Genomic DNA, 25,080 nt, shown 5'->3' with positions numbered 1-25,080 from the left:
TTTATAAGTGTTATATAGTTGTTTCTGTTGTTATATGTTAAATCTTTCCTGTACTAGACTTAAAATTGAATGCCTTGAAATTCATAAATGTATAAATGAAATTTGTAAATGTAAGGCCAAGACTTTAACTTAGAATTTGATTTGTATGTTTGTTAGACTTTTTTTCTCTCTGATGCATAGGGATGGTACCTGATCCTTTTTGAGAAAATGCGAAGTTGGGACCCTGTGTTTATTATTACTGAAACCTCTGACCCATCATACTATGAGGTTGTTACTTTTCCCCCCAAAGCTGGGATCTCTAGGGATTAGACCTTATTTAACCCTATGCTAGAACTTTGGGGCCAAAAATGTAGTCTAGATATGAGAAGATGATGAATGGGAAGTGATTTTCTTTTTTTTTTCTTCTTTTTGTCTTTTTTACTGACTGGTAACGGGATCGCAACCCTTGGTGTCGCGCCCGTACCAGGGACCAGCAATGAGATGTGTTGCGCCTGCACCACGCTCAGCCAGTGAGCGGGAACCGGTCTCCACATGGGATCCGAACCCTCGGCGGGAGCGCCACCGCACTCCCAAGCGGCGCACTCTCCAGTGCGCCACTGGGCCGGCCCTGGGAAGTGATTTTCTATGGTCAGTTTGGGCATTTTGAGGGCCTGCAAATGTTCCACGTTGTGATTGGAATGCTGGAGAGAGGTGCCTGTCTAGGAGAGCCTCTGCTAATGACTATCAGATTTCTTAATTTCATGGACTTGTAAAATTTTAAAGCAAAAGTGTAGGTGGACCTAGGGCTACCATCTGTAGTTTGCAAGGCGAGGACATTTTTAAAAGTAACTACTATGTTGCTTTTACTGTCATTTCCTAAAAGAAATAATTCCCAATCTTGGAAAAAAAGGACAGTCCTTCAAATCGAATACATTTAGCATTATGAAAAATTCACCATGTGCCTGTAGTTTTTTCCTGTTTTTCTGGGGACCAGTGAAAGAACAGTCATGGACCAGCAGTTGGGAACCATTGTCCTAATTATCAGTTCAACTCTAGAGACTCACGATCCATGTCCACACCATTTAAGCAAAGCTATAATAATGCTTTCTGAATCCCAGCCAGGAAAAAAAAACCAGATGTAACTTCCAGCCACTGGTATTTCTAGGTCTTATCTTTTTCTCCCATTCTGGACATGTGAATCCCACAAAGAGGTATTTTTCTTGAGTACTAGGGGTCCTTTCTTTGGCAGAGCTTGACTGTCCAAGAGGTTCCTTCTGCAACCATTCACTCTGGGAACTCCAAAACAGAGCTTTCAGTTCTCTAAGGGAATGCTAAGACTCAGCAGGCTTTCCCTTCCTTATCTGACCACATGTTCCAGGATCCAGCCAAGTAGTAACTCAGAGTAGACCTGGGATTAATGGAGGCAGATCTGAAGAGGAAACAGATATGAACGATCACAAACTGGGTCTCTTGATTCAAAGGAAAGCAGAGCTAAATTGAGTTGAGTAATGAGTCAATCTCCCTAGTTGTCCTGGGCTGGTATACTGGGGTAGGAGTGTGAGTGAGGGTCTACAAAAGTTCTGAATGCTATCTGATCTTCTACCTCTGCTTCTAGATTTTGGTCAGTGCTTGAGGTCATAATTTGGAGGTGGGATGTGATGGGGTGGAGTGGTGACAATAAATGAAAGATACTTACAACAAAGGAATTTTCCCTTTTTTAGTTATTTGTAGCCACCCCTATCATGGGCAGCTACTTCCTGAACATGTACTTTACTTGAGCTGACTGCCCTCTGAACAAGCATCTCTTCCCATCCCTGTGGGAGTACCATGAAGCTCCATGCCATGTGCCATATGTCTACTTTCTTAGGTAGCTAAACCTCGCCAAGGGTGCTATGCTCTTGGGCAAACACAACTACTATCCAAAAACTGCTTTTGAGATGTAGTAGCCCTTGCTGGAGAGGGTGTGGCAACCCTAGCAGATGGCATCCCCTATGTAATGTTCTTCAGTAATAAAGGGAGTGAATGAAGAGCCAGGGAGGAGAAGCAAAGGCTGTTTTTGCACTTTACACTCTTACCCTCAGAGCACCTGATCTTTAGGTTTTGGGGTGGGGTGTGTGCATGTTTTAATTAACTGGGAGGTTTAAATTGAGAGAAATGCAGAACAGCTGCTACCAGGTATCAGTGCAGTAGAGCTGGGAGACATTTAATAAAACCCATTTGTCTAGTCTTCTGGTGTGGAAGAGCCTCCAACTTGTGACTCCCAGCTTGGCAGCTTGCTTGCTGTGGATCAATGAGCAAATTATGTAGTCTTTCTGCACTTCAAGTTCTGTAAAATTCAGCCAGTACCATCTACCTTATAGTGTGAGGATTAAGAGAGAGGGTGTCGTGAATATCAATACCAACGCATCAGGCTTTGTATTCAGTATGCACTGTTACCAAATCCGAATGTTTTGGACTTTCTTTGATCTGTCAAATGAGGAGTTAATACTAGTGTTCTCTGTGGTTCTCTTCCCTTTCCCTGGTTTGTGGTACAAGCAGCACAGGAAAGAGATTTATATTAGGATCTGCTACTGGGACCGGGTGGTGGGGGGAACAGCTGTATTTGTCTTGTGCCTCAGGTATTTACAAAGCACTCTAGTACTTGTGATTTCATTTGCTCCCACAGTAGTTTTGTGAGGTGAAAGGAACTGATATTCTTACCTTTACAGAGAGGCAAATCAAGGCCTGAGGTATGAAGTAAGGCCTTAAAGCTCCTGCACTTGGCTCCACTGCATCTCAGCATCTCGGATGCCCAACCATCTGCTTTTCCTGTAGGACAGTGTGTGTTGATAGTTTCTTATCGCCTAATCAGTTCAACCATGCTGACTTGGGTTCACACTCTGTGCTATCTCTGAGATGGCCTTCACTGCAGTGGGGTTTCATCCCTATCAACTCATGTTTCCTCACTTCTTCCCCAGTGGCTGGTGAAACGAGCCATAGAAACAAAAGAAGAGATGGGCGACTACATCCGCTCCTACTCTATATCTCAGTTCCAGAAAACCTACAGTCTCCCTGAGGTCAGTATTGTCCTTTTCTTTTCTTGTCCAACTAAGACCATGAGTGCACACTTAGAGACTACCCAGGAAGGAACAGAGTAAGCTCAGGCTTCCCATGCCCCACCCCCCTGCTTGACATCTTTGCCCCTACTTGGTTTTATCCCAGCGTTGAAACTGGACCTCCTATCACTTCAAATGGCCACACTTTTTGTTAATGGCTGTAGGGATCTGTGTTGGAGCCACTGCAGAAGTCCTAGTCTTTTCCCATGGAGAATGCATTACAATTTGTTAGAAAATTGAGACTTCTTTTCAGGCAAAGTATGATGAAAAGTCAATTTATAAAGGCTAATTTTTTGAGTGGTACAGTTGAGTTGTAATCATCACACGAGATTTGTTTAATCTCTGTGTTTTGTCTTGCAGGATGAGGACTTCATGAAGAGAAAAGAAAAGGCCGTCAAGACAGTTATTGACCTCTCTGTAAGTTCCCTTTCCCGTGTTCCTCTGTCAGAGTACTGCACAGCCTTCCAGTAGCCCTTTGATTTAAATCACAGAAATGCTGCTTTCTAAGGCTTTTATTTGTTGGGATTGCCCAGAAGCTGGCCTCAGGTGGGTGTGTGAGGGAAGCCATGACTGCTTTCCTGTTCAGTGCCAGGACGCTGGCACTCACAGGTAGAGACTGCCACAACCACTACCTGGTGTCCTCAGTTCCAGTTTTAAGAGAGAAGTATCCAAACACAAAGCCCTTCCTCATTTATCCCAATGGCGGTTGTAAACTTTGTGTAGTTCCAAAGAGCAGATGATGAACTGGACATGATAAATTGAGATTACCACCCCCATGCCCATGACGGCTTTGAAGAGGCAGAGTGGTTTGGGACGGCCTCTCTCACCATATACAGTGCATCTTAATCAATGGGAGTCTGCACATGTGCACCCACTTCTCCAGCACAAGGGGTAGTGGAGAGCTTTGGTCCTTTTCAAGACACTCCGGGCCAGCACCAGTGGAACCTTGTCAGCAGCCCTCTGCTCCCCATCCTTCCTACCTGAGCTGAGAGGAATGAAGCCTCAGTGCCTGGGTGTGATTCTCTCTCTTCTGAAAATAATGTACAGTGTCATTTTGCATCTTTTTTACTTTATCTAAATCGTATCATACTAAACATTTTACTCAGCCTTATTTGTGAGATTCAGCCATACTTACATATGTAGCTTTAGTTGATTTTTACAGCTGTGTAGTCTATTCTATTAATATGCCACCCAGCTGAAATATCAAATGCACTTTTTATGCAGGTGACTTGGGTTACACTGTATAAATATAAAGATTGAGGTTCTCTGGCTTGTATGGCTTTGCAAACTGGCTATGGAGTCTTTCCAGAAAAAGAAATCTAAACTGGCTTGCCTTAAAAATAAGTGTGTGGTTTCCTGAAGTGATTACCCTGAAAAGAGCAATTGTTTGATGATGAAAGACATGAAGTGCTTATGTAAGACAAAAAAGTCTTCGTCACCTTTTAATTGTAATTTGTATCTTTTCTTCAATTCCATTTTGGAAATGGGAGGGTGGGAAATTTTTAAGATAGTCATACTCCAAAGCCAAATATTAGGTTCAGATTTGGTGGCAGTATTAAACAATAATAATGAGAAGAAATTATATGACATCCGAGTAATTTTCTTTCTTGGCTATGAAATAGGTGTTCAGTTTAGAACATCCTTAAATAAGTTCTTTTTAAAACATATGATAGATGCAGGGAAAGAAACCCTTAATCTCACAATACAGAAGCAGCCACTTTTAGTGCTTGGACATATTTCTTCCATGTTTTTAATGAGCATTTTTAAACTGAATTGGAATCATACTTAAAATATAACGTTGTGTTTTTTTCACTTTCTGGTGTAGGGTCTTCAGTATGCTATTAAAGATTTCTCCTAACAATATTTCTCATAGCAAATAATAACCAATTGTCTGGACATGCTATTGTGTTCTCCTGTTTTAAATGATACTTCATTTTTTGAAATGAAAACTAAGTAATAGCATTACCTCTGAGGTAGAGAATTGGGAAGCCGGTATAGGAGAGGAAGGGAAATTTTCCTTTCCCTATAAACTTTGTTCTCTTTGAATTTTATACTAAGTCTGTGTATCACCTATTAAAAATAATAAGTACAAGTTAAAAAAATTTTAGTGGTTAATTGAATATCTTCACATGTAAATCTCACTCTTAGCCCTGGATATAGAGTGAGAAAATAACAGCTTTTGCCTGTACAACCCAAAATAAAAGGCCAGCATAGCTGTCAGTCATCCTATCAATGAAATTGGGCCTGGAATATTTCAGGAATATACCCATGGAATAATAGTTCACGCTTTCAGAGACAATTATGTTTTCTTCATTTTTAATAGAGTTTTTTTTTTTTTTTTTAAATCAACTTCTCTGTTCCCAGTGAAGGTATAAAGAGAGAGAGAGAAAAAAATCCACTTCTGTTTATAATGTAACTGCATAGAATTTAATGAGATAATGATAATGACAAATATTTACATAATGCCTAGACATTGTTCTGAGTGTTTATCTATAACTCATCTAGTCCTCACAACAACCCTATGAAGTAGTAGTAGTTTTTGCACATGAGGAAACTGAAGCCAGATAGATTATGTAAATTGCCCAAGGTCATATTGTTGGTGATTCAGTCAGGACACAAACCCAGTCTTATAGAGCCTCTAGATAATTAGAAAGTAATTTCAAAATAAAGTGAAGTAGAAAAGAATTTGTGAGTCTCTTTCATTATAATTTGTATTGCTTAGTTTATTTCCTTTTTATGTGTGAACTTAATCCTCAATTGAGTAGCAATGCATTTTCAGCAGGAATTGTAAAGAATTTTTATAGATGGCTAGAGGTTGCTTTTGGGTTTTGATTGTTTTCTCCTTTCCTTAACTTCTGAAAATGCTTCTAACTTCCAGAAACTGTCTTCTTAGATTTCTTAGCTGAGCTCCAATACCATTAACTCATGTCCCCCTCCTACCACTTCTGCAAGCACTTCCTTAGCTGGCTTGAAATGAGTGTCCCAAAAGCTCTAAAGAGACTCCAGGGCTGTAGTGCATATCCCTGGCTTATTCTTGTGAATCAGAATAAAAAACTGAAAAGCTTGCAGTTTTTTATTTGTTGTCATGCTCCCCAAGGAAAATGCCTCCCTTACTAAAAGGATGGAAATCTTTCTTAGACCAGGTGTTGTGGCTCTTTGCAAGTCTCAGGTTCTGGAGGGTATTTTGTTTTCCTCCCAGCCTTTTCCTAGCTCTGCCTTTCAGATGGCTTATCAGTGTTTCTTGCCTACTCCTTATTGATGAATATAGAATCCCAAATTTAAATTATGAATGGAAAATTAAGGAATAAAATAAGGTCAGATATAAACATACAGGTGCCTAGTTTCTAGACCCAGACTTTTATAAAATATGTATGTATCTACCATGTATTTATCGAGTGCCTTTTATGTGTCTGGTACCTAATTAGGCATTTTACGAGCATTATTTTATTTATCCCCATCAATACTCAGGGAGTTATGTTTTTATTTCTCTTTTATGAATCAGGAAGTTGAAGCTCAGAAAGGTTAATAAATTTTCTGTGTATCTGCAGAGCAAGGAAGAGGCAGCCAGATTTTGATTTTACATCTGATTCCAACACAACAGATATTGGTGCTTCTCCAGTTTTCTCCCTCTCTACCTGGTCTCTGATTTTCCACATATTCCTAACACTAATTTTGTAGGAATGTTGCTGACTTATTTTTACGCTTTGAGCTGTTATTAATCTGGATCTCAGAGACTCCAGTGCATCCAGAGTGGCTGAGTGCTCTCTCACCACCTCTTCGGTCCCTTAGGGAGGTATTTACTGTGACTTTATCCATTCGAAGACTCTGTCCAGCTGGAGAATGGATGCCAAGTGGAGGTTGTCCTGTTATCTTCTTTTTTCAACTGTTAACGTGATACCATTGTGACTCAACCAACAGGCTTTTACTTATTCTTGCTTAGACATAATGTAAAAGTATTAAACATTTAAATATTTAGATTATTTTTGTCTTTAGCCATCCTTAGAAGACTGTTCCAATCTTTTACGTTCATCTTTGGTTAAGTAGCTCATCCATTTTTTTGGTGCACGATTTTTGTTTAAAAAAAAGTATTTTTCTTTTATACAAGTACTGTAGTAATAATAATGAGAAATTAGGAAAGGGAGAAAAAGTACAAAGACTAAATCAGCCAGGGATAACTTTTGATATTCCAAGTAGGAAATCTAGAGTTATGAATATCAATATAAAGAATTAGAGGTCACGGAAAAATGACGTAAAACTGTATATTCTGTTTTGTTGTTTGCTTGTTTCGTCCAACAATGTATTGAGGATATCTTTCCATGCCAATAAATACTTGTATATATCCAACAGCATTTTTAGTGGTTGTCAGTTTTTCATTATGTACAGTTAATTTAGCTTAGCTTGTATCTTTTTTTTTTTCCTCTTGGCCATTAAGTAGGACATCTTCATAGCTGATTTTTCTTTTTTTCTTTTTGTCTCTATTTATTTAGGATACATTCCTTGAAGTGGAATTGGGTCAAAGGTTATACCTAAGGCTTCTATACTCTGTCCAGATCTCCAGGTAGAAAGGCTGTTGTGAACTTTAACATCTGAGCTCATCACTTTTGGAGTGTTCTCTCTTTTTCTTGGCCTTCCTTACTTTTTTTTCTCCTGGGCATTATTCTAGTACCTCTGCTTTCTTATTTGAAACGTGTTACTTTCTTACTTCTCCCTACCTCCTCTTCACAGAATAGCTAGCTGCTTTGTAGAAGGCCTGCCTGATAGGAGGTAGTATTTTCAGAGGACATCAGAAATGGAACCTTTTGCTATTCTAGGACAAGACTTTCCTTACCACTTTTGCGTCATAATCATAATGGGCTCATCTGTCTGACTTTGTGTGCTGTTCTCAGCTTATTTCCTCCTTTCCTGAGCCATCCACCCTTCATGTTCATGAAGTAGCTGTCCTTTGCACTGAGGTCTTCTATTCCCTCTTAACCTTGAATAAAGGGTGCCCACAAAATTTTACCCAAAGCCCCCAAATATATATTCGTTTAGTATTTATGAGCATTTTTTTTGCTATGTTTAGAATTGTATATGAGAATAGAAGGAATTGGGGAAAAAAGGCTTCTTAGAGCTTCCACTCTACTTGGAAAGAAATGCTTTGTTGAACTGATTGGATTACCTAAGAGACCATGTCATTTAAAATTACTACTCCAGAGTGTTCTTCCATAGGGATTGCTGTGGGGAAAGCCTTTTGAACCAGCATGTAAAATGCAAATGTGGTTACACAAGTAAAACAATATAGTATGTTTTATTAATAATAATATACATCCATATGTATGTAGAATGTATGTATCTTAACCCTCTTTGTGTGTCAGGCACTGTTAAATATATTGACTGATTAATCCTTACATCAGCTCTGCTTATACCTATTTTATAAAAAGAAAACCACAAAGGTTAAATAACTTGCCCCACATCAGAGAGGTGGTAAGTAAGGGAGCGAAGAGTAAAACCTTGGTCTGTCTGACTCCTTGTATTCATTCAGTAATATTAATTGAGTACTTAACTGTGTGCCAGACCATGTTGTATGAGCTGGGGCAACAGCAGTGACATTCCGGGTGTGAGGGATTTCGGGGCTCATCAAGAAGAAGGCTCTGATCACGAGGTGGCTATAACGTACACGAACTTTATTTGGGTGACGCTTTGTCAGGTTTGCTTGCAGGATGGGGTGGTTCCTCACACCATAAAATCATCCAGAGGCTTAGGCGTGGGAGCCATCATCCAGATGGGGAGGAGAGCAGGGGAACTCCCCCAGGATCAGAGAGGAGGCTCACAGGTCCAGGAGATGTTGCTCAACAGCACACAGGGAGTCTCTGGGTCAGAGATCTCTTGAGGGGCAGCAGTGAGTGGCTTGGGCCCTTATAGCCCCAGGGCTTATCTTGTGTATAGTTTGCAAATGCTAACAGGTTTGAAGGGTGTAGTTTGAAGTCTATGCAAACTGAGCAGGCTCTAAAGGGCTAAAAGTCTGCTTATTGGGGCTATGTTTAAAACAATTTGGTGTGTAAAAATTTGAGTTTGGTGCTGGCCAGCATTTGAGCTAATGGGGCTATGAAGTAAACCACCTAGGGGCCAAGACACAGGCTGTCTTTAGCTCATTGGTATAACACAGTGACCTCACTCTTACCTACCAAGTTATACTGTTTAGTACAGACTCAAGAAGACTTGAGGTACAACTTGTGCTGGACCTCAAAGAGCAGAAGGTACTTTTGCATAGCAGAGCTTATGTAAAAGAGAATAGAAAAGGAACAAGGTTTGGGGGTGTCTCTACAGAAAACTCTACAGAAATGATTGCCATCTGTCCATCTCTTGTTATTTCCTTTACTCACTATCCAGGGGCTTTGTTTTGTTTGTTTGTTGTTTTATTAATGAGAATATTTAAAAAAAAACAAAAAACTATCTCAGTTACAGTAACTTTTTAAAATGGGATCTTTCAGGACTTGCTCTTGGTGGTGAAAACATCTTTGGAGCCCCTATAGGTGGAAGGTAGAGTTTATTTATGGGGCTCATAGGCTGAGATGTGTTTATTAGAGTTGGGTTTGGGCTGTGAGAATGAGCTGTTAAGGTCAGTGGATGCAAGTCAGCTGGCTGGTATTTTGTATACCTTTTTAAGAGCACAGTCATGTGTAAAGCATGGTACTTTTTTTTTTTTTTCCTTTTTGTCTTTTTTACTGACCGGTAACGGGATCGCAACCCTCAGTGTTGCGCCCGTACCGGGGACAGGCAACGGGATCGCAACCCTCGGTGTTGCGCCCGCACCATGCTCAGCCAGTGAGCGGGAACCGGTCTCCACATGGGATCCGAACCCTCGGCGGGAGCGCCGCCGCACTCCCAAGCGGCGCACTCTCCAGTGCACCACCAGGCCGGCCCAAGCATGGTATATTTTTTATTACTCTCAGACTTTAAATTATTGACAGAATTATGTTACCAAGTCAGTATCTTTGCAGGATTAAAAGAATACAAAGAATGAGAGACTGGGGGTATCTTTCAAGATCTGTAGTCCAACATCATTTTATAAGGAAAGTGAAGTGAATTGAGGAGAACTGCCTTTCCCAAAGTCATACAGCTGACTTTGACATAGAATTAGACACCAGTGTTCCTGAGTTCTATTGCTTTACAGGACTACTTAGCAATAGTTCTTTATAGGTGGCCTGGAAACATCTGACGTTTAGGTCCTATTTCTTAAGCAAACCATTATAATGATCCATGTGGCAGCTTGAGATTGTATAATGAGTCTTGTGAGAGGGCTAGCTGAAATGGGTGGCGGATGGCTAGAGTGCCCATTAGGGACAAATTAGAATATGGAAAAGCCTTGGGAAGAATATAGAAGAATATAGAATATAGAAGCCAGGGTACCTAGGGCCAGGCCTAATACCATCCTAAGGATCTTGGACAAATTAATGTCTGCTTCCTCAGTAGAAAACCGAAGATAATATGTGCCCTTCCTCTACCTCATAGGCTGGTTATAAAATGTCAAAAGTGAAATGTATATGAAGGTATATACTTTAAAGCGTAAGGAATAATTCACAAAAACCAACATTGTCATTGTTCGGTAGGATAAAAGATTCTTTTAGCTGTTAGTTTCAGTGTGCTATTGTTTTGGAGTCAATTCTTTTTTTAGAAGGATCCAGTTTTCTGTGTTGGGTCATTGACTTTTCAGTGGTAACTAAGGAAGATAGCAGTTAAGCTCAATTATATAATACTGCTATAATAATAGTAGAGCTCAGTGGAAATTAAATCATATGCAGTAACTGATGTCATGCAGGTTCATTATATTTTTCATTTCCATTTAAATCTGTTTTATGTTATTTATAGCTTCCTATTCATGTAGATACCAACAGCAAACTAGGGATTATTTGTAGCAGCAATTTGTAATAACAACCCTCCAGCACCATCCCAGACCCTGTTCGATTCCCTTTTCCACAGAATTGTTGAGATTACATAGTTTGTGTTATAGTTTGTTTAAAACTTTTCATAATAAAAAGTAAAATGATAATAAATCTAACCAGAATTATCAAGGGGGAACAATTGTAATTAGAACTAAATGTCACTATCTGTAGCAACCTGATAGTAATGCTTGTTATGGTGATGTCCAGGTAGAGATTAGATGCAGTGAACTCTGGTAGTGGAGAAAAAAAGACCCGGGGACAAACAAGTAGAATATGATGCTGGTACAACAGCTTCCTACTTGCACTGAGAGCCCTGAGCAAATATCACTAAGGTATTATTTGATGACCAGCTGAGCAGTCAAGGACATTTATTTGAGGTAGAGTGATAAACCAGGTCGTCTGAAGGTAAAGACCTACGTTTATTGAGCACCTGCTACATGTCATATATTTTGCACACACACTCACATATATATAAAATTTTAGAATGTGTTCTACACAAAATAGGTCTATATTTGCTTTTACATTTATAACTAAATCGCACTCTAATAACTTAAAAACTTAGTGAAAGTTTATAGTGCATTTTATGTTTTCATAAAATTTTTTGAGGATAAACTTCAAAACACTATAGTTGAAAAGATATGTATGTCTGAGGGTTTATGTCCACTCTCCTTTTCTGGTACTATAGCCTAAAATAATTGGAGTCTCTTCTGCCATTTAAGTTTTTTTTTTTTTTTTTTTAAGTATTCTGGGTTAACATATGTGTCTGTGATTCGTGAATTGATTTGTGGTTCTAGGTGGTGGAACAGTGTGGATACTAGTAACTATAGAAAACTTGAACTTTTTCTGGGAAAGTTTAGTAAAGAATAAAAAGACTTCAATACACAAAATATTCTTCTCAAGGCAAGATTCAATATAATAAAGAAGCCAGTTCTTCCTAAAATAATCTATAAATTTGCAGTGATTCTAATCAAACCCAAGAGTTCTTCATAATGAAAAACTTGACGCTGATAGGAGAATTCATTTGGAAAAGAAAATGTGTTAAGAATAACCAGGAAATTTGAAAAAAGAACAGTGGAGACAATATGGAGACTCATAAGCAAAAGGAATTGGAGAGGGTTATATTTGGCGAATGTTATATGGAGATTTATAACATATATGGATGACATTTCAAATCAAGAGAAGGGTGGCCTATCGAATGGATAATGTTGAGATTTTTAATTTTCCGTGCAGAAAAAAATTGGTAGATTCCTACATTTCACTATACAAAAAAATCTGAATGGATTAAAGGCTAAATAATAGTCTAGAGAAAAGCAGGCCGTCTTGAACTTGTCATCTCTGCCATGCTCACCTTATGGCTTAGACTTCTACATACAACTCAGAGAAGATGTCCCAGTGATTACCATCTACCAAGCAATGGAAAGTGGCTCCTGAGGTAATTCTGACCTAGGCTCAGTATGGTACACAGTATTTTTTTTTTTTTTTTTTACAATCCCTGGGATAAGAAATAAGACATAAAATCTGGGAAGTATGAGGAAAATGATTGATAAATTTGACTACATAAAAAATTAAAATGTTGTGGGACCAAAAAACACCAAGTTGAAACAAAATTGGCAAATAGTAGATTGAGTGAAAATATTTGCTAAGTAAATAAAAATCAAGGGATTAATACTCGAATTATATATCATGCTTACAAATCAGTAAGAAAATAACAAATTAATCAGCAGGAAAACAGTCAAAGGATTTAAACAAGAAAAATGGCAAATAAACAAGAAGATTCCCAGCCTCACTCATAATTTGGGGATAGCAAATCAAAACAATGAAATATTTTCACCCATAAGATATATAAAAAATTAAAACTTGTGAGTATTTGCTGTTGCCCAAGGTGTGGTTAACAAGTTGGTGAGCACATAAATTAGTACAGTTTTTTTTTTTTTTTTGCCTCTGCTTGGCTGTGTAAACACGCTTCAAACAGTAATTTCACTTCTAAGTTTCTGTCCTACCAACCTACTTACATAAGTGTAAGCACTGTTTATAAAATGAACTTGAAAATAACCTAAATGTACCACAGTAGGAGGTTAAATAAACCTGGAAACATCTGTGTTAAGGAATATTATGTGTTGTTAAAAAAGATGAAGTAGATTTGTGGGTAAGTTTATTTAATGGAAATAGCTTCAATATATACTGTTAAGCAAAAAAAAAAAAAAAAAGTTGTAGAGCAATGTGTACAATATATTCTAATTTATGTAGAAAATCTCTTTAAACCATCTATTTAGAAATGTGTGTGTATTATATACATGTAATATATGTAAATACACAGACAAAGGTTTGGAAGAATGCACACCTGTCAAACTGATAGTGGTAGTTCTGGGGAGAGGTTAGATTTAGGAAAAGAGTGGGTGAGGCAAGACTTTTTTTTTTTTTTTTTTAAATTCTGCATCCTTTGTAATGTTTGAAACTTTTTATAGGAATATATCCCTGCATTATTAGTAACATTCTATAATTTAAAGCAAATAAATACAAAACAAAATAAGCCGAGGGTACCAAATTACTTTCTGAAGTTTTTGTTTAAAGTGTCCATTGTGTTTACTCATGCACTATAGAAAGACAGTGACTGTGTTTACAAATAATAGAGAAGGGTACACAGCAGACACTTGACAGTTTTAACTTGTTGGATGGGGTGGGTACTCCGTACATTGATGTATTATTTAAACTTTTTTCAGTGAGCACATATCATTTTCATAATTTAAAAAATTAAGAGCAAAGACCCTGTTTTATTATTGACCTTTCCCTTCTTATGGTAGGACCTTTCTATTTCTCAGAAAGGAGAGTGTATAAGCATAAATAGATTATCTAAGGTAACCAGAGGTTCAGTTTATCATCTCTTACCCCAAGCTTTCATAAAGCTTGTCTCTCTGTCTTTAGTAGAGCAGAATCCCTGAAGGCAGCCCCTCTAAGTGCCTCTGTCCTCCTGCAGCAGAGCTGTGGACACCTAGGCTGTGATGGGAAAAGACCCATTTTCCCTGACTGTCCAGACATCCAGCAGCCAGTTCAAGAGGAGAGCCTTTTCACACTCAGTAATTTGGCTGTCTTGTCCACTTAGGATGTTTACAAGCCCCGTCGGAAATACAAACGCCAACAGGGAGCAGGGGAGCTGCTCGATGAAGAGTCGCGAATCCATGCTACACTTTTGGAATATGGCAGGTAATGAGTGGGTCCCAGCCTAGGTGTCTGTTTTATAAAACCATTCAAAAGAAAAGCTAATTTAAATTGCTTCATTTAGATTAACTTCATTGGCTTCTACCTGATTGAGTTTCCTGTTTTCAACCATGACATTTCCAACATCAGGGGCTTTTTTCTCTCTGGCATTGAATTACCTAAATTTCTGTGGGTAACCTGTGCAATTCCTCTCTGGAAATGTGTGTGTAACTGTGTATCTGGCTCTGCCCTCTTTGGGGAGTTGGAGTGTTTGGTGCATTTGCAGAGGCTGGGAGTGGTTTGCTTTTCATGCCCCTGCTATTTTTTAAAATCTTCAGGTAAATGAGTGAAATGCAAGCAGGTTCAGCAGTTTTACTTTAAGTGTTAGAATAATAATTTTGGTATCCTGTGATGATTGTCCTGACTAGGAAAATTAAGAATTTAAAAGTAGTTTTTTTAACTTCTTAAAAACATCTCTAGTTTTTTTTTAAAAAAAACAAACTCTTATTTTATATTCTTAGTTTTTACTTAAAAAAAACACAAGGACATGCTTCTCTTTGTTGAGTTTTTTGGTTGACACTAGTATTAACCTTTATTTATGTCCTGCATTCTTTACTTAAGGTAACTGATCCCTTGATGTGAGTATGTTTCCTTGTACTTCCTTCCCTTGTGCTGGGAGATGTTCCTATGTGCTGCTGTGTCTCACAGTCCAGGCCTTGTTGGGTGTGTGGAACTAACAGCACTACCACTAGCTTCTTCCTGAGTGAGCATCTGATGGCTTCACCCTCTAGGGTACTGGAAAGAACCAGAAGGAAATTAGGCTTAGTTATTCTAGTTTTCAAAGGAAAGGAAATCACTTTTTTTTTTTTTTTTTTTTTTTTTTAAGGCAATAGTATGGGGTCAGGTCTTTCTAAGAATAAAAACTAGTCTGTCTCAAAGTAAGTTGAGTTAGTTCTGGCCCTAAGCCAGGTGGGATAACTGTCCCTACAGCTCACCAGTTGCTGCTGTTAATTGAATGCCTCCTCTGAGTCAGGTACCACCAGGACTAGCTATATAATTTGTGGGGCCCAATACAAATGACAATGCAAGCCCCTTTGTTAAGGATTATTAATGATGATTATTTTTTAAGACAACAGCAGCCACCAAGTGTAGGACCATTCTAAGCATGGGACCCTGTGTAATTGGACAGGTTGTATGCTCATGAAGCTGGCGCCAGGCACCATGATGAGGTCTCTCCAGCCAAACGCAAGCTGTGGCAAGTTGGCAGGTGAGGCTGCACAGCCCTGGGAGAGCCAGACTGTAGAGATAATCCTGTGGGTGCCACATGCCCCATCACTGAGGAGTACTTAGGAGAATGTAGTGGGTTTTGTTAAGTTTGCATTGTTCATGCCTCACTTTTTTTCATTATCTTGGAAAATCAGATGTGCCTAGTGAAAATGAGTCAGAGATTTAGTACATTGCCCACCTCACTGAGACCACGTTGACAGTATTTCAATATTTTGTTCTGAAATTCTTAGTTTCAAATGGGATCTTTTGCACCAGTGACATGGATGGAAGTTATTATCACCATGTGAAGGCTAAGTAAATTCAGAACATTTGTGCCCATCCTCAGGAGTGGTTGGTGCATTTTGAGGCCGGAATATGGGTTGCCTCTCTTTAAGGAAGGGAGCAAGGCACAGGTTTTGTTTGTTGCTTCTCTCAAATTCTGAATGTGAAAAAGAGCAAAGTGTCTTCATACCAAACTTGGCTCCTTAGCTCTTGTTTGTGGGGCCGTGCTGACTTCTAAGCCTAGGGTAGGTATTTGATGAAGGTTTTAAGTTTTTGTTTTTAAGGAGAGGTCTTAATTTGTTTTCTCTTTAGCTTTTCGGTAGGGAGAGAGTGGGTTTGTAGGAGGTGGGGTAGTGGATAATTAGGACATTCTGATAGTTTATTATCTCATTTTCCCCTTTGAGAATAATAATGACAACATTCAGAAATGTTAAAAAAAATAACTTGCCCAATGTCGCAAACTATTTAGAGGCTTAAACTGGGACTTGAACTTAGGTCTCTTGAACTCCAAAAGCATGTCACCATCATTATCTGCAAATATTGTTTGAGCTTTCAGCGAAAGTATATTTTTACTCACTCTCTGGTTTTAGAAAGACAGGCCTAGTTTTGGTTATTTGGTCTGAGATTGAACAAGAAGAGAGTGGTTATTAAAAATGACAAAATAAATTGGATAATACTTAAAGCCCCAACACGTGCATGTTTTATTCCCCCACCCTGTGGTGGCCCCTCCCCTCCTTTTTGGCCATCTGACGCTTTCCCATAAGTTTTATTCGGTGCTCTGCACTGCGTGGAGCTCTTCCCATTAAATGAGTATTATATAACAATATATGTGTAAAGAATTTTGAATAGGTTTTTCTATGGAGAAAACACTCCGTAAATGTTAACTATGCACTACTCTCATTGTTGTCCTTGTCATCATCACTATTAGCAGCAGCCTCTTTCAGTTCTCAAATACTCTTACATATAACCTTTAGGTTCAAATTAGGGTTCTATCCTGAGCCTCCCCTTCCAGTTCTCCTTGTCCCTTTATACTCGTTGCCCCAGCACTAGCCCTCACTTCAGCACATGTATGGGAAGTCTCACCCCTCTTCCCTTCCTCCCCCAATCAAGCATTTCTGGCCCTCTGCTGGCTCTGGGACTCACTTTGTTCTATCTTCCCTCACCTTTGTGACACTCCTGAATTCCTCATTCCCACCTACATAGTACCATAACTTTAGGAATTCAAATCATCCATCTTCTGTCAGTGTTTCTGTTTTTCACCTCATTTCTTGAACTCTTGACAAAGGAGAAAGTATTTTGACTCCTAGAGCAAGAGGTCTGAAAACTGTTTCTTCTTTGGGGTCAAAGTCACTCATCAGCTTGAAGTCCATGGTGTCCTCTGGCTTTGAAGTCAGCAGTCTAGCCTTTTCCCTCTTTTTTGACTCTCGGTTGCTCAAGTAAAGCTGAACTTTGAGCCTGGTCAGCCATGCTGGAGGCCTTAAGGACTGTATATTAGTTAAAAACGTGTTTAAGCGTATTTTTCTAAATGGTATGGTGTTGGAAAAACAAGACTCATAGTTTTGATTTTAGACTTAAACAAAATTACAACTCTGTAATATTTCAGTTTTATTATGGAACCAATCAACTTTTGGAAGCTACCTTAAACACCTAACCATGCTATTAAACTACTACTATTGGGAAATGCATTTTATATGCTGTATATTTGATTTGCAAGTGGAATTTTGAGCACAACCACTGTAATACTGGAGTTAGCCTATTCTACAGTATTAGAGGCTTAATTCTGAGTTGACTTGAAGTCATTCTGTAGTTGGTAAATGAAATATGACATGTCTTCCAACTTGTCTGTGTCCCCTATGATGGAAGTCCTATGACATGCTCATAGGACGTATTTAGTTAAGTTTCTGTTGAATGAACAAAGAACAGTTTACAGTTATTACTATTTAGCACTTTTTTATGCCCCTGTTTTGTTCTGGATTCTAGATAGTTAGACAACTTTCTGAATTTGACCTGAGGCAATTCTTCTTGAAGGTTAGTGTGTTTCCTGGAATTGTGATGTCCAGTAATGGTTGCCACTGGCCATATGAGGCCATTGGGCAATTAAAATGTGACTAGTGTGGCTCAGGAACAGAATTTTAGCTTTAATTAAGTTAAATTTAAATTCAAAAACTCTTGCTTGATTAAGTTATTGGAAAATGTTTAAGTATGTTTGGAATAACTTGGATATGTGAATCTACAAATTTAAAAATTATATGTGTGGCTGTCACTATATTTCTTTTGGACTATGCTGTTCTATAAGATATACATCCTTGATTTAAAGACCAAGTGCTAGGATATGAAGAAGTGAACTAGTTGATAAGAGGGCCAGAGCTCTGTTGGTGTTGACAGTGTAGGACAGCAACAGAGTTGATGAGTCAGAGTGAAGAAGGGGAAGCAGGAGCACAGCATGTCAGAGCTGGCACTTGGGAGGAAAGGCCAGGGCTGACAGGACAAGAAGAAAGGGAGGTTGTAGGAAGGATCAAGGGAAAGTAAATGCTTTTGTAGTAGGAAAAGTTGAATCATCCACTTGCTCTTTTTGAGAGTTGATAGGTGTAAAGGGATATCATGGTCCTTGTGAAGATCCAGCAATATGAAGGAGTCTCAAAGACTCCAGGGAATACAATGAGGCAGGCATTAATGGGCACTGGAGGACAGCTCTTCTTTGTCATACAAGCATTGCTACCATGATAAATGGAGAAGGAATCCTTTAGAAAAGTCAGCTGGATTCTATCTGTTCAGCAAACATTTATTGAGTACTTATTATGTGCCAGTCACTGAAATAGGCAGTGGAGATACAAAAGTGAATGAAGCTGTCTGTGAGTGTTTATAGCAACACTATTCATAATTGCCAAAAAGTGGAAGCAGCTCTAATGTCTATCAATTGATGAAACAAATGTGGTTTACCCAGATACTGGGATGTTATTTAGCCGTAAAAAGGAGTGAAGTACTGATTCATGCTAAAACATGGATGAACTATGGATAAAATATGATGCTAAGTGAAAGAAGCCAGAAGCCAAAGGATGCATATTGAATGGTTTTATTTATGTGAAGTGTCCAGAGTAGGCAAATCCATAAAAATAAGAAGTAGATTAGTTGTAGCTGGGAGTTAGGGAGAGGGAAGAATTGGGACTAATTACTGATAGGTATGGAGTTTATTTTTTGGGGTTATGTAACTGTTCTAGATTTAGGTAGTGGTAGTGGTTGCACAATAGTGAATACGCTAAAAACTACTGAAGTATACACTTTAAAATGGTGAATTTTATATTATATGAATTGTACTTCAATTTTTAAAACGTAGGGAAAAAAAAAGTGAATGAAGCAAAATTCCCTCCACTGCAGAAGCGCAACACACAGGCTTAAAGGATTACACATGACATAATTATTGTACATAGTGCAATGAGTGCACTGGAGGTATAAACACAGAACTACATATCTGGGGGTAACAGTTTGGGGTCATCAGAAAAGTTTTTCCATAGCCTCTGTCTTTAAGGAGGAGTAGATGGGACTGGGGGTCGAGTCACTCAAATTTAGTTGTTTACTGTTTTATTTGGAAAACCCATAAAGTTCCTGGGCCTTCGATAAGGGCTATCTTCCTGAAGGTATGTCTTCTCCCCTAAGGGTCTCCACAGACTAAAGGAAAACAAGGAATACTCAAAACACTTTTAGGAATAGGAAACTTTGGTGAGACCCTGTATTGGTCAGGATAACTCAGTGCCCTCCCAGTAGTCTCTGCAAATGGGATTGATGGGAACTAGGCAGGGTCATCTCCCCACCTTCACATTAGAACTGGAGCTCCAAGGAAGTTGCCTCTGCCTCCACAATCCAGAAGCAGCCTGTAGAATTGGGAAGTTGGTGCTGCGGCTGCTGACGAGGGAAACACACTCTTTCTGTCAAAATCAGGAAGCTCTTGCTGCAAAACCAGGAACCCACTGTGACAGCTGCTGGCCCCAGAGCCAGGTTGTTTCTACTGCAATCTGTACCACTACAATGGATCCTTTATGCCCCTTACCCGCCCCCACCCCCCATTTAACTGTTCCACATTCAAAACTCCAGCAAGTACATGTGATTAGTGGAACCTAAATAGCACTCAGAACCCTTGGTGCAAGGGAGTATGGAAAATAGAATCTTTTGTTTTCCATCCTCTGTAGAATAGGAAGATGTGGTAGATACTGATTAAGCCAGCTCACAGAATCTGTCCTAAAGCTATTTGTGTGGATACCCAGAATTTAACTTTGATCTGCTGCTGTGCTTTGGGCTTGTAGATTTATGCCTAGATGCCCAGTAGTGACTTTTTGGTCTTTTCAATTATATGACAGTCTATGACAATCTATTGTAAGGTTAGGTGATACTTTTGGCTTTTTGATTTCTGCACCTTTTTTCCTACTTAGGTTTAGTTTATTCATTCAACAAACATTGGAAATTCAAAATGTAAAAGCAGAATCATTACCCTCAAGGAGAAGGATATAGACACACCATCAGGCAGCTGGACATAATTGCCATCTGGGAAGCAAAAGGAGCATGTGCAGACTCAGAGCTGGATAGGCCAGGGCCAAGCGTGTGCGCATGGGGGGTGCTTCAGAGGGGAAGATGCTTTAGAGCTGAGGGGTAAGGGGCCAACAAGGAAGTAGGGGGAAAGAGGAGAAAAGCTCAGCGTATGCACAGCTCTCTGTTCAGGCAGTAGATGGAATGAGAGAGTGTAAGGTGAGCTGCTGGAGGTGAGGATCAATAGCTGTTAGGCAGAGCCATAGAAGAGAAGCCTTGATGAGATTGCTGCAGAGAACCTGTTTTCCCCTGAGGGAAGAAGTCTGCCTTTGATTAATGCAGATCAGGTCAATGCAAAGTTGGATAAGGAATGGGCAGGAAGAGTAGGAGGGGAGTGAGGCTGGAGGCCCCAGACCAGGTAAGAGGCCAACACACTGACCCAGCAAGTGAGACGAGGCGCAAGCGAAGGCAGAGAAAAGCCCTTAGTTTGTTTTTCTTAAATGGTTGCATGTAACTTTATTTCCTTACAAATTACTTAGAGGTGTATGAAGCTGGGTGTTTTGCATTATGCTTTTTGTTGTAGGTTGAATGGTTTTTGTGTTGTTATACTTGCTTTTTTTTAAAGCATAGATTAACTAGAACCAGAAAATAAACTAATTTAAACTGAAGTGTGTTTGTGTGTTTCTTTGAATTTCAGGTTGCGAGAAGTGAATATGCAACATTATCAGCAACGTGCTTGGGTTATGTTTGAGAATAAAAAATATACTGGACTTGAAGTTATTGAAGTAGCATTAGAGAACATGTTCAGCTTGAGCAAACACATTCACATTTGTTTATACAGATATTTTTAAGGCTTTTAGGTTTAACTGTGGCTCTGAAATGCAGTTCCTCGTTCAAAGAGTGAGGATTGCACTTGAGAAAAATGTTGCACTCTGTATTATCCAAGAGTTCCCAAAACATTTTCTCCAGTCACCAAATAAACCTAAATTCTCTTTGGTGCTTCTTATATAAAAATCCAGCCAAAATGCATTTGACCAAATTTATTGTGATTTTGCAGTAATAATTGAATTCCCCTTTTTTGTGGCCTGCAGGAGATATGGATTTAGCCGCCAGAGCAATACAGAGAAGGTAAGAAAGGCATAGATAATGGTGGAGAATATTTAAGAGATGAAAATGACACTGTTGGGCTGGGCAGCTGCTGAGAAGCCTGGGAGGGGTGGGATGGTAGGGCTGCTGCTGACCAGGCTGTGGTCCCTGGGCAAGCCGGGGTGGCAGGGATGTGTAGCTGCCATTGGTCTCTGCATCTCCATCCTGGCATTTTCCAGCCTGCAGCCCCTGCAGACTGGCGAAACGAAGCAGCAATCTAATCCTGGCACTGGCAGTGAAGGGTTATTAAAAGTCGTGGCCTCAGGGTCAATCAAATGGGATCTAATAGCTGTAAAAGTGTGACAATGAAGTCCACACCCAAGACTCCCAGGGTACCCTTCATCTGATGAGAGAGACTCTAGACAGGTGGTGTGAACATGATGCGACAATGAGATAGAACACAACCATAAATTACAGATCTGCCCTCTCCTAAGACAGCTAAGTGTGGAGGAACCAGGTAAGTCAGGATGGGGTTTTCTGAATTCACAAAGGAATCTCAGAGATTTCTGTTAGTTTATGTATTTATTAATGATCCTTAATGGTCACCAGCAGCATAAATCTTACAGCACCAAATTCTTACTGTGTTCCAGGCCCTTTATTAAGGGCTCTGAATTTCCCCCCACCCCCACCCCCACTTATTCCTGTGAACAACTCTTTGAGGAGGGTACTTACTCCATCTTTTAAGGTCAGAAAGCTGATGCTCACAGAGGCTTAGTGGTTTGTCCAAGGCCACACAGCCCTAAAGTGTCATAATAAGAATCTGAACCCAGGTCTGTTTGACATTAAAGCCTATGTTCATAACCACTGCCTTCTAAATAATAAAGTGCCAGCTAAAATGGTCAGTGGCTTCTTAAAAAGTGGAGTTCTGCAGCTTGAGATCTGTTAATAACCTCTTTTCTCATTCTGCACCCAATTCCTAGATTTTCTTGAATAGGACACACTCTTCCTGCTGTTCTCCCACCACCCCTCCACTCTGCTCCCACCTCTCCTGTGGTGATTGTTATCTGTCTTTGGAGGGCACCAACAGTGACTAGGAGCATATGTTCTAAAGTCGGACTGTCTGGCTTCAAGTGCTAGCTCCTCCCTTTCACTGTGTGACTTTGGATTATTTACTTAATTGTTCCTTAATTCACAGCATTTGTAAAGTGGGGGTAGTCATTGTACCTACCTTACAGCATTGTTGTGAAGATTAACATGTAAAGGACTTAGAATGGTCCAGTGCATAGTAAATATTCTGTAAATGCTATTCTCCTTATTAGTATTGTTATTGTCAATTAGTCATGCACTGATTATATTCTCTTTATTTTGGTTTTCTCATTATTCCATTTTGTGCTTTTATTCAACTAATACTAAATAAACATTCTCTCCAGAACAGGGTGTTTTTTGGATTTGAGTATGTCATATGTCATGTGTTATGTAATAAAGGTTCGAGGTGTATATTTAATTTGATATATAATTTAAGTCTGAAAAGAATGTCTGTGTATTTGACTGTATTCTGAAATAAAGCAATTTGGTTATGACTGGAAAAATCATGAGATACCCATGAAATAGTGTTCAAATTGGGCTTGTCTTGTCATTCTTATGTCAGATGGCACATTTGGATTAAAAGTCTTGTCCCCTATAGATATGTAGGAGGATAAGCAGTTAGGGTGTTCCTCTGAGCAATGATAGACTTGTTATAGAAAGGTGTCCTAGAGTTGGGATGGTCCAAGAAGGGCATCTGAGACCAATCCTAGTCCTCTCTTTCAGCCCTAGAAAACCCTAATATCCAGAGATTGGAGGCAAGCCTGCAGTCATCCAGCTAGTGGAAGGCAGAGATAGAATTAATACTATAGACTTCTAGCCCATGTTTGAGGACGAGCAGTTAATCCAGGGCATCTTGAGTGTGATGTGATACATTTCAAGCCTGAGGCTTGATCCAAGGTTTGCAGCGTGATCATCAGATGAAGCAGTTTAGACTTTTATTCTTCAGACCAGTGGCTTTCAAAATTTTTCAGTCACTCTCAGCAGTAAAAATTGTATTTATTTTTTAATCATAATTCGGTAAAACACAGACACACACAGACACACAGACACACACACACACCAAAAAACAGAAGTTTCACTAAGCAGTGCTTAACACTGCTATCTACAAAGCACTCTGATATATTCTATTCTATTATTTTTATTTAATTTATATAGATGCTAGTCATACCTGCTAATCATGTCCCATTAAAGGATCTCAACTGGTAGTGTGAAAAAACTCTACTTTAGCTGTGATCTGCTCTTGAGGGTGTTAAAATAGGGAGAACACCCAATAAAAGGGTAAGGATAAGTCTGACAGATGTGTGTGACCTGATGTTAATTTAATGAGCAAGCAGTTTGGAAATGGAGATAGGCATTTTCCAGACCCTGAAGCTCAACTGCCTGCTCTGTAGCTTGAGCAGAGGCTCAGGTCTCTGGATTGTCCATTCTCTCTCAAGGGCTTGTTCCGCTCTTCTTTCACAGACTCATGCCTCTTTGCAATATTGTCCTTTCTCTACTGAGTCTCCACCTTCAACACTCAGCTCTTTTCACATCTTTCCTTCCAGGCTGAGGACAAGAAAACAGCAGTTCCCGCAGGGCTATCAGCTACAGAAAAAGCTGATGCTCATGAGGAAGATGATCTTCGAGCAGCTGAAGAGGTATGTGGTCCATGTAAGCCCCCTGAGGTTTCTGTTCAAGTCATTTGGGAAGAAATTTTACTCTCATCCCCAGCTTTCCCAAATGGCCAGCGCCTCCCACAGCCAGCTGCTACGAGCGGGCCTTTTGCATCTTCCAGTTTCCTTTCATCACGTATCACGATGCATACCATCAAGCGAGATCAAGGAAAACAGTCCTTGATTTCACTACAGAGACCCATGTGGGCACATTGCTTCCATCTTACATGGTTAGAACTGCTCACTACTGTTTCTCTGCATTCCTCTCTCAGCAGCGTATCCAGTCACTGATGACCAAGATGACCGCCATGGCCAATGGGGAGGTGAGATGGAAGTGGTTGAAGGGGACTTGGCACCACCCTGCCCTGCTTTGGGCTGGGGATCCTCCTTCCAGGGGGACCACCTTCTCCAGAGCCTTCCCTCTTCAGCACTCAGTTTCTCCTGTTCCACAGTGCATTACTTTTGGGTAGCTTTTGGTAAATGCCTAGTGTTGCTGTGAGGGGAACCTCTAGAGAGAGACTTGAAGGACCCCGTGTGAGCAGGAGACCCCTGCTGGGACAGCCCACAAGGGCCTCTGCAGAAGAGCTGGGGTCAACTCTACCTCTCCTTAACAACAAGTTAAGTTCCCATGCCGAAGGAGCCCTTGTCTTCTGTTTCCTTCTTCACTATCTAGATAGGAAATGGAACACTGAGTTTATAGTTGGTCCTCCGAGAGCTCAAAGTCTCTGTACAAAAGATTTAGCCAAGTGCTTTGAAATGATCATTTCTTTTGATGCTGGAAAAGGCCTATGGAAGTAAATGGATATTTTAGAGGTTCTGAGATTACTTGTCCACTCCCATTTGCTCCTCTTTGTTTCCTGAGTCCTAAGCCCATCAAGTCCCCTGCAGGCTCTGTTTAGTGACCCTCAGGGAGGAACCTGGGGATGGGGCATAGAAGTAAAGAATCATTGTCCAGGGGTAGCCAGAGTCTGAGGAGGATCTAGCAGTCAGCCAAGTGAC

The 25,080-nt window shown here is 39.8% G+C and overlaps 1 protein-coding gene across 2 annotated transcripts in view; it reads left to right on the top strand.

Annotated features, from left to right (window-relative positions):
• The window catches only part of CCDC93 (coiled-coil domain containing 93), a 95,915-nt gene that overhangs the window by 19,942 nt on the left and 50,893 nt on the right, over positions 1-25,080 (top strand). Inside the window, exons 5-10 of one of the 2 annotated variants that reach the window (XM_008586827.1) lie at positions 2,937-3,035; positions 3,435-3,491; positions 14,097-14,197; positions 21,349-21,385; positions 23,974-24,066; positions 24,354-24,404. In XM_008586827.1, the coding sequence (XP_008585049.1) occupies positions 2,937-3,035; positions 3,435-3,491; positions 14,097-14,197; positions 21,349-21,385; positions 23,974-24,066; positions 24,354-24,404 (438 nt within the window). The remainder of the gene's footprint in view (positions 1-2,936; positions 3,036-3,434; positions 3,492-14,096; positions 14,198-21,348; positions 21,386-23,973; positions 24,067-24,353; positions 24,405-25,080) is intronic. The other variant, XM_008586826.1, reaches the window with a different exon arrangement.

This window comes from Galeopterus variegatus, unplaced genomic scaffold (genome assembly GCF_000696425.1).
Source record: "Galeopterus variegatus unplaced genomic scaffold, G_variegatus-3.0.2 Scaffold4140, whole genome shotgun sequence".
Lineage (NCBI taxonomy): Eukaryota > Metazoa > Chordata > Mammalia > Dermoptera > Cynocephalidae > Galeopterus > Galeopterus variegatus.
Note: the sequence above shows the minus strand (reverse complement) of the source record. Positions and strands in the feature narration are given on the sequence as shown.